This window comes from Nothobranchius furzeri, chromosome 12, assembly GCF_043380555.1.
Source record: "Nothobranchius furzeri strain GRZ-AD chromosome 12, NfurGRZ-RIMD1, whole genome shotgun sequence".
NCBI classification, from domain to species: Eukaryota; Metazoa; Chordata; class Actinopteri; order Cyprinodontiformes; family Nothobranchiidae; genus Nothobranchius; species Nothobranchius furzeri.
The window spans coordinates 73,091,184-73,100,802 of NC_091752.1; the positions used below are offsets into that span (position 1 = coordinate 73,091,184).

Sequence of the window (9,619 nt, forward strand, 5' to 3'; positions counted from 1 at the left end):
GGCAGCCCTCCCAGCGGGCGGGGAGAACTTAAACCTGGGTCGGATCCAGGGTGCAGCACCCTGCCTCAGGCTCCAGCAGAGGAGATTGGGGTTTGATTCATATCAAACGCCTTTCAATGCGAACAATACAATTGAAAGAATACGTTTATACAGAAATAGTAACAATGTAATTAAACAGGACTCCAGGTTTAAACATGAATGTATGGATATTTTTTTTCTTGCATACACACTTTTTGGCCATCCCCAGTGGGATTATAAAATCAGAGTACAGTACAAATCAGAGACCTGTCATCTACAGAAATACTCAGATGACTCTGCAGTTGTCGAGTGTATCAGAGATGGACAGGAAGCTGAGTACAGAGAGCTGGTGGAGCGCTTTGTGGCATGGTGTGGAAACAATCATCTGACCTTGAACGTGAACAAAACAAAGGAGATGATTTTAGACTTCAGAAGAAACAGGGTGGAGTCAAACACTGTTTCCATCATGGAAGAAGAAGTGGAGGTGGCTGAGGAATACAAATACCTTGGAGTTCACCTGGACAACAGACTGGACTGGAGAAAGAACAGCGAAGCTGTTTACAAGAAGGGACACAGCAGACTGCGCTTCTTGAGGACGCTTAGGTCCTTCAATGTCTGTAGCAAGATGCTGCAGATCTTCTACAAGTCTGTTGTTGAGAGTGTAATCTCTTCCGCCATCGTCTGTTGGGGTAGCAGCATCAGAAGCAGGGACCTGAAAAGGCTCAACAGCCTAATAAAAAAGGCTGGTTCTGTTCTGGGGACGACTGTGGAACCACTGGAGGAGATCATGCAAAGAAGGATTCTCCAGAGAATCAAGAAAATGATGGACAACCCTGAGCATTCTCTTCACAAGACTGTCCGACAACGGAAGAGTGTCTTCAGTCAGAGGCTTCTTCAGTTTGGCTGCAACACTGACCGCTACTGGAGATCCTTCCTGCCAACAGCCATTGTAATATACAACAACTCTTTGATGACTTGATTATTATTATTATTTTGAGCTAATACAGCAATCAGTTTCCCTCTGGGATTAATAAAGTATTTTTGAATTGAATTGAATTGAAAACACAGATACAGTAGCGGTTTTAGGCACGGGCAGACAGGGCAGTTGCCCGGGGCGGCATTTTTTCATGACACAAAAGGGGCGCACAAGCGCGGAGTAAAAAAAAAAAAAAGGAAATCTGCGCCGCACCGAGGTTTTCTATTATCTGTCATATGACAGTGTCTGGATTGGAAACAGCAAGTTGGCGCCCCCTGCAGTTGCAGGCGCTCCTGCTGACTGAGAACGTTCACGTGCTCCGTGTGTCTATGAAGAACAGGAAGGGGAGGGGTTCGGCGGGGGAATTCACCTCTGCGTCTTTCCCAGATGAAATGAGCGTGCAGGGGCTGAATCAACTGTATTAACATGGCTAAAGTCAATCACATCTTAACGTTCTTCCATATTTCATTCATAATATCATAAACACAGGCCTATCATTCTTTCAGGTTTCTCTGAATTGTGTGAAATGGCCGAATAAAAAAAGGAAAAACAAAACGATTTTGTGGTCACCCCCCCATCAAGGTCAAATAGTTTAGTCCTGACTAAAGGAAACTTACTGAGTCAGGAGCCAAACAGAAGAGATGAACATAAAAAGGCTAAAACCACCAGGTGCCCGATTCAGGGGGAAAAAAAGAAAAAAGAGCAGAAAGATAAAGGTATGTAGCTCTCATGATGCATGTTTTCAATTTTTTGAACCAGTTAACTGGGATTTTAACTGTTAAATGCGGTCAACTAATTGCTAACAGAGCTAATAGGGCTGAAATATTTAAACGAATATTCAAATGGTTTGAAAAAAGTCCTTGAATCGTTTTTTACTGATTCAAACTAGGATTTGTTAAATGCTCGCTGCAGCCTGTGGCCCGCCTGAACAACAACAAACACATGTTGATCATGTTCACATAATAATAAATGAAACCACTCTACAAGCAGAAGAAAACACCCCAGTCACCACTAACTATCCTGTTTATTTATTGCAGATGGCTGCACTGATTATTTTTTACATGATTTGTTCTGTAAAAGTTGGCATTTTTGGTAGTCTACAGTTTTTTATGTCAGTTTAAATTACAATTTCAGAGGCAATTCTAAAATATTATGGATCATGAGATCTATTGGAGATCTACCCCAACTTTTGGACTGCTCTGCCAGTCACTGTGGCTCAAGCTGAGAGGAGCTTTTCAAAACTTGATCAAGTCATACCTGAGGTCAGCTATGTTTCAGGGGCGGCTCACTAACCTGGCTCTGATTAGTATCAATCACTCATTAGGGGAGCAGATTTCATGTGATGACATTATTGATGATGTTGCATCAAGGTTAGGTTTTAATTTTAGTTTGTGTTTTCTGTTCTAAGTGCAATGCTGTAGTGATTATCTTTAGTTTGTTATGTGTGAAATATTTTTGCTATTTAGAATATTTATTATCTATTATGTTCATATATTCTTAATATTTAGTTATTGTTTGTTTTTGTATATTTGATTCTATATATTTTGATACAGTATATAATGTATAGTGCTTTACATTCTGACAACTTCATAGTAATTAATGTAAATATGTGCAACTTAGAAAAATGAATGTTCAATAGTCGTTCTAATAAAACATGCCTGTTTGTAGAAAACATGCGTGTGTTCATGCAGGTGGGGTGGTGTGGTGGTGGTGGTGGTGGTGGTGGGGGGGGGGGGGTTGGGGGGGGGCGCTCAAAGGGGGCCTCGCCCGGGGAGTAATTCGATGTAGAACCGCCACTGCACAGATACCACCAACAAATAATCAGTTGCCGGACAATAGGCACAACATACCTATGCTTACTTAAGTTAGCAGGTGAGTAATGTATGTGCAAGTGTTTATTTTAAATGCAATAAAATAAAATATCAGAAAAAGTAATTAGTGGTAATCGTTTTAATTAACCCCTTAAGCCCACTAGCCTCCTTATTTGGGAGCACGCCTCCTACAGCAACATTTAACTTTCAACCATTTGTTATTACAGGCACTAACAGTGGGTCTAAGTCAATACGAGTGAGTAGTTAATATTTATGTTACTATTTATGATTTTTTATTGCTTCTTTACAGTGAAAAGCTGCTGATGTGTAATTTTTAGGCATATTTACGTGTGTATTTATGTATTTCATATATTCTGTTAACAGGAATAATTGCTGGCCCTTTGACACAAAATGTATTGATTTAGAAATTACTAAAATATTTTGAATTAAGTATACAATTCACAAGACTAGTAAACTGATATTGACCATTCACTAATCTTTCAAAAATATGCTGTAAACACAAAAGCAGAAAAGTTTTGCTTTAGAAAAAAAGTTCAGACAAATGAAACAACCAGCAGCAACTTTTATTGGCCTTACAAATACCTTCCAAAAAAATGTCAACACAATACTACAGCCTCTTCAAAAATTCAGATGAGTCCAGAGCTTTTCTGAGTTTCTCCGTGTATATGAGCAGTTCCATGGCATAGGACATCAGCTGCCTCTCACTAATGAGACAGATAAATAGCAATTAGTAAAAATGACATTGACACCTAGAGGCTGTCATAAACAATGTGAAAACAATACATATAGGCATTAGCACTGTTCTTGTGTTTGTAGAATACCTCCAGTCATACTGCAGCCCACTGCCGTACATTTCTGTGGCTTTGTCCGTCAACATTCATGGACAGCTGAAAGTGCATGGATGGTTGCCTGAGTAATGAGGTGAACAAAAGGACATCTTTCATGTAGACATTAGTCTGTCATGTTGCAGGTAACAAGATATTAACCATGAGTTATAGACTGACAACAGTAATGCTACAAAATATTTTCATGTGATACATAAACATTTTCAGAACGTACCTCTGGCAGAAGCACATCCATCATGAATGCCACTTGATTGTGACATCTGGTTGTCTGTGCTTCAACCAGGCTTGTCAAGAAGCCCATCACTCTGTCCAGCTGCTCATCCTCCTCAAAGAAAATGTCCACCCTGCCCTTTGATGAAGCCCAGGTGGATGACACTTTTCCTGCGATGATTGCCTGTAAATAGAGATATTTTTGGAGGATGCTCAAAGTAAATGTCCAAACACTAGGTTAGCAGAAAATGATTCACTTAAATAATTCATGAGTCATGTTTTGACTGAAATTAGTCACAGTGTGCAAATTTAATTATAAATTTAAAACTCACTTCCAGATGTAGCAGTGGGCCTTTATCCTGAGTGATAAATGATATAAGAAGATCACTGCTGACTCTTCTTTGGTCTTCAGCTTGCTGAGCCCTTTCCTAAAATTAGATCAGAAACCATTTAGATGCTGAACAGAATTATTCTGGTTAAGCAGATTAAATAAGAGAAGTTGTTTCTTGGTCCTTTGCATGTCCTTACCACAAGCCTGTCGTAAGACACGTCTTTACTCCGGATCCCAACATCTCTGGTTGTGGTGACCACGTTGTGTTGGTCCATGCCGTCATTGTCCTTAATCAAGACACACAAAAACACGACTTCATGCACAGCAGTTAAAATTAATTTTATTTTGTTGTCATGCAATAATCTTCACTCATATTCACCTGCTCTCTGGGTGGAAAGCTGTAAGGTGTCTTAAAATACACACGGTCGGTGTCCTGTGTACTCAGAGGAAAGCAAATGATTGTATCAGTTTGTTTTACTGTTATCCAAAGAGGATTGACATTTGCACTTATTATACCACCACCATTGAAAGTTGACAACATATCAAACTTTCTGCTTTTTAAAATCAACAAATCAACCAAAACACATTGGAAAAGCTAAATACAACAACTGATAATTGTGGGACTGCTGCCGTCTCAGAATCATTCCATCCCTGAAAGTGGTGACCTATTTTCAAACAGGCAGGAGTAAGGTCTTCACTGACCATGGTGCTGCTTTCATGTTTTCTTTTTCTTTTTATCCTGAATACGAAACGTTACCGTCAGACAGAGGTGGAAAGAGTACTAAAATGTCCTACTTAAGTACGAGTACCAATACTTTGATCATTTTTTACTCAATTACAAGTAAAAGTACTTGCCTAAATTTTTACTCAAGTAAAAGTAAAAAGTATCGTAAACAAAATGTACTCAAAGTAAAAGTTACTTAGTTACATTTTTGTCAGCGTAAGGATGGCTACATCTAAGTAGTGCTAAATCACAACGCCAGTTCACAATTCGCTCGTGGGTGCGCGCTCAAACATGCACAGCTTGAAGGAGGGATTTCTATCCAATCAGTGAGAACAGGACGAGCACATTGATTGGACGAGGTTTTTCTACAATTGTTTCAATTGTGATTCAAATTATTCTTTATTTTGAGGAAAAATAATATTTTTAGATGCCATCAGTATGTGAGCTATCTCAATGTTTTCATGACAAAACTCTAACATGAGACTGTGCTCTAACCTGTCACATAACAAGCCAAATGCAGTCAAACATTTCAGATGGACCGTATGACAGCTGCTAACGTTGGCCCTGCCCTGCTTTACCTCCACATTACAGTTCCTTTATTCGTGTCCATCCTAGAGCTCCTCTCTGACCTTCATGCTTATTTAGAGCAGCTGATTTAGTTAGTGTTCATCCTTGGTAGTGGGTTCACTCACTCATTTAACCCTTCACCACTGAAATCAGTTTGTTCATTCCAATCCTCCTAAATAATCCTCCAATCATCCGACTGGAATCCTTAAGGGTCCCGTAACATCCATCCTGTCAGAACAGGCCTTGGGAGCCCAGGTGTTACTAGAACTAACGGTGTCTCCTCACCAGCGTGAGCCTCCAATCTGTGAAGGTTGGACTCCAAACATGAACTTTAAATTCATGCATTTATCTCCTCTTGTAATTCTTTAACATGTTTTAAAAGGCTTGTGTCATGATAAGTTACACCTCCCAGACCAAAGATAAGATAAAACATTATCGTAGACACTATTAAGACGTCATTATTTATGAAATATAAGTTATTTTCCTTTTCCTGAGCCATTACTTCAGCCAAGATATAAGATGCATGGATTTGACGAAACCACGCTGTCTCATGCAGTTCTATATGTGTAACACACACACACACACATGCACCCATGCACATGCACACGCAAGCGCGTGCGCACTCACACACTGCAGCATGTTAGAATCATTTGAATGACTAATTTAACTACACTGAACTGCTTTTGTAATAATTTAATCTCTTATTCTGGAGTAAACTAAAGAAACAAGCTAAATCATCACATATCTGTGGCATCAAGGAGCATCTTCTGAGTTCAAACACAGGGATGGAGCACAATGTTTACACCTGAACAGTATCAGGATGTTTTAACTCACAGAGGCCTGCAGGTCTTCTGTTTTATGAGCAAAGCGCTGAGAATCTGCTTGTTATGAGCACTTAACGTTATTTTGCCGCTGCCGTGCGGAGCGGTAGGGAAACACATTTCAAACACGGAACCGAGTCCGGCTACCGAACCGAGCAGAATTCTGATGACGTCACACCGGTGCGCGAAGGTGCGGGATCCAACCCACAGGAGAGGAGGGAGAGAGGAGGTGAACAGCGAGTTGAGGAACTGAACTGATGTCTTTGAGCAAAAGTGTACACCCCCACACCCCCCACGGTTTAGACGTGGCGCTCATGCAGGTGTCTCTTTCCGTTCCAACGCTGCTACACGTAATATTTTTAATTTATTAAGCCTATAATTATTTTTACTCAGTAACGGATATGATTTAAAATGTAGCGTGTTACGTCCTGGCTATGCTAGGAAGGTAAGGAGGTAACATAAACCCATGACCAGATGGAATGGGAGGAGTACATGCATTTAATAAAGAAAAACAGCGGATAAATAAACTTACAATATACAGATAAATACTAACAGAGACAAACCTTACCAAACAAACAGGGCATTCACAATATTAACTTGAAGCTCTCATAGCTGTGAATATACCAGACAAAAAAAAAACACAGGCTCAGAAGGACTTCAACTGAAAGAGGCAATAGCATTTACTATCCCTAAATCCAACCAGAGAAGCTTTAACTCTACACAAACCACCTTTAGGTCTAACCAAGCTTCTAAACAACAATATCTCACTAGTAATCCTTCACAGTAGTTTAACAGCACAAAGTCCCAACAAAGCTGACCAAGTGGGGGAAACAGCACACCATCAGCTGCTCCCCAACTGTAGGCAGATCAGGAAGTATCTTATATGCCACCCAGCAGCTGATTTCTGGATGATTCCCAGCTTGTCCCAGGTGATGGGTGGTAGAACCAGGAACAAAGCCAATTGAATCCCCTGGCTGCAGGCTGAAGAATCTTGAGAGCTGGGCTGTACACTCAGATAAAAACAAAACAAGTACAGCAACTTTTCTAGAGGCATGAAACCAGGGATCGTATCATAGCGAATTACAATTCTTTTTTTTTTAAACTCATTCAAATAAAAGTAAAAGTACAGCTTTTAAAAACGACTTAAAAAGTATAAATATACAAAAAAGCTACTCAATTACAGTAATGTGAGTAAATGTAATTCGTTACTTTCCACCTCTGCCGTCAGACTAATATTTATTGGATGCTATACACGCAACTACTTGTCAAAAAACCTATAATACATGTAAATGTTGACATGTAAAAATATATCTGAATGGATTTTAAGGGAATTTTTTGTTACATGTTTTAACAAATTTTACACGTCTGAGCGCGACAATTTTCGGCCTACCACATTGCCGTCGTGAGTTTGCTGCTTATTAGATGAGGAGTCATAAACGGTCAAATAAATAGCCTATAGTTAAGTTTATTTTGGCCAAAAGGCTTGCATGTAGCCCATTAAAAACGATATAAAAAATATTTTGCGTCCATGACGTCTTCCCCCACTGCCAATAATGCTTAATTTTATATAAAAGTGTTTCAGAAAAAAATCACTAATGCGCTATCTATCAAACTATGTCTTAAACGTTCAAATTTAAAGTAAAAATCTTCGCAAGTTGTAAAAATATAAACCTGTCTTTACCATGGCTGCATGGTGGCGCAGTGGTTAGCACTGTTGCCTCGCAACACGAAGGTCGCAGGTTCGATACTCGGCTGTGGCCTTTCTGCGTGGAGTTGCGTGTTCTCCCCATGCATGCGTGGGTTTCCTCCGGGTACTCCGGTTTCCCCCACAGATCACAACATGCCCTATAGGTTAAAAAAAATAAAATAAATTGTAAGTCGCTTTGGGTAAGAGCGTCTGCTAAGCACATAAACATAAACATAAACCTGAACTGTCATCTCCATCTGTTGCAACACGCATGCGAGTTCTCTTGTCTTCGAACATGCAGGCGTCTTTTGTACTGTAAGGAAAGTAGCAGTGGGCAGCACGGGCAGAATATCTGGCCCTCCAGTCAGAACCCGAAAACACCACCAGTAGGCAAAATTTATAAAAGGATATGCTTTATTATACAATATGCTAAAACACCATAATAGAACCCAATAATAAAACAGTATACTAAAACACTGAGGCCAAAGTCTCCATTCCTAAATTCAGCTGTCCAGCATAAACACACAAGCAGCGGTACTTAGCTGTCACGGATGGTGTGACCCCTCTCCCCGGGGTCTGAGCTTCCAGCACCGTCCAACGCCCCGGGATGTAGCTTGCGAGGACGGCGGGTAAATCCGCAAAGTAAATCCACTGCCAGAGTCCGTAGCGGCAGATGTCGGCGTGGTCTTGGCATCACCTAAGCCCAGCCCTTGCTGTCTAAAGAAGGCGACCAGCCTTCCCTCCTGACGCTGGAACTCGAAACACCTGTTTAGCTATCTTCGTCGCCGGCAGCCCTAACAACTGCGAATGACCCCACCCCCCAAAGTCCGATGCCACAATGACAGGTCGACCACGCACACCTCTCAGTAGGCCTGCCACCTTTTTATCCTCCCTGGCCTCGTTATGGATAACGAGGACCAGCTGATGTCCAATCACCACACCCTCTGAGCCCGGCAGCTTACGTCTTCTGTCCATCACACTCTCCCCCTCTTTGTCCTGAAGGACTCGCCCTCGAGTCCTAGATTTCCACCTGATAATCCTTATACCAAGCAGGGGGCCTCCTCTGACGAACCACGCGTTGCTCCACAGCTCTAGGTTTCTCTACCGTCCCAGGGATACGTCCTCCCGATCCTCCTCCAATCGCACCCCCTCGAGCAGCCTCTCCCTGCAATGGGGCAGGGTTGCTTGAATCACCGGAGCCCCTCGTCCCCGAAACCGTTGAGCACTCCTGCTGATGTCCTCCCAGGTGGAATCCGACTGATGAACCACCCGCTGTTTCGCAGCTCCACGTCCATCAACCTCCCCAGGGAGACGTCCTTCCGGTCCTCCTGCAGCAGCACCCCCTCGAGCAGCCTCTCCATGCAATGGGGCCGGGTCACGTGCGCCGCCAGACCTGCTCATCTCTGCAGACCAATGATGAATCCTGCTGGTATCCTCCCAGGTGGCATCATGCTGACGCAGACTCTGCCTCGCTCGCTCTCGGGACCCCACAGCCAGCGGTGCTGCAACTGCTGAAAGAGAAGTGCACGGCTTAAGTCGGTTGAAATGAATCACCTTCTCAGGACCCCCCTCAACGGGTATAAGCCTGTATAGCACATCTGTCAGTCG

At 42.0% G+C, this 9,619-nt stretch overlaps 1 protein-coding gene across 1 annotated transcript; it reads right to left on the reverse strand.

Annotated features, from left to right (window-relative positions):
• Positions 1-3,368: 3,368 nt before the first annotated feature.
• On the reverse strand, positions 3,369-9,139 carry LOC139062026 (PWWP domain-containing DNA repair factor 3A-like). Its single transcript, XM_070542109.1, has 7 exons — positions 8,006-9,139; positions 4,592-4,645; positions 4,410-4,499; positions 4,214-4,309; positions 3,886-4,065; positions 3,648-3,735; positions 3,369-3,530 (listed from the first exon to the last, which is right to left on the reverse strand). The coding sequence occupies exons 1-6, from the start codon at positions 8,006-8,008 to the stop codon at positions 3,697-3,699; spliced, it is 462 nt and encodes a 153-aa protein (XP_070398210.1). The 5' UTR covers positions 8,009-9,139; the 3' UTR covers positions 3,369-3,530; positions 3,648-3,696.
• Positions 9,140-9,619: the final 480 nt, after the last annotated feature.

What these genes read in the sequence shown, in the direction of transcription:
- LOC139062026 (XM_070542109.1), bottom strand. An exon ending in GCTTTCCACCCAGAGAGCAG is followed by an intron (nt 4,500 to 4,591) that starts GTGAATATGAGT and finishes GTCTTGATTAAG; the next exon opens with GACAATGACGGCATGGACCA. An exon ending in TGTCTTACGACAGGCTTGTG is followed by an intron (nt 4,310 to 4,409) that starts GTAAGGACATGC and finishes ATCTAATTTTAG; the next exon opens with GAAAGGGCTCAGCAAGCTGA.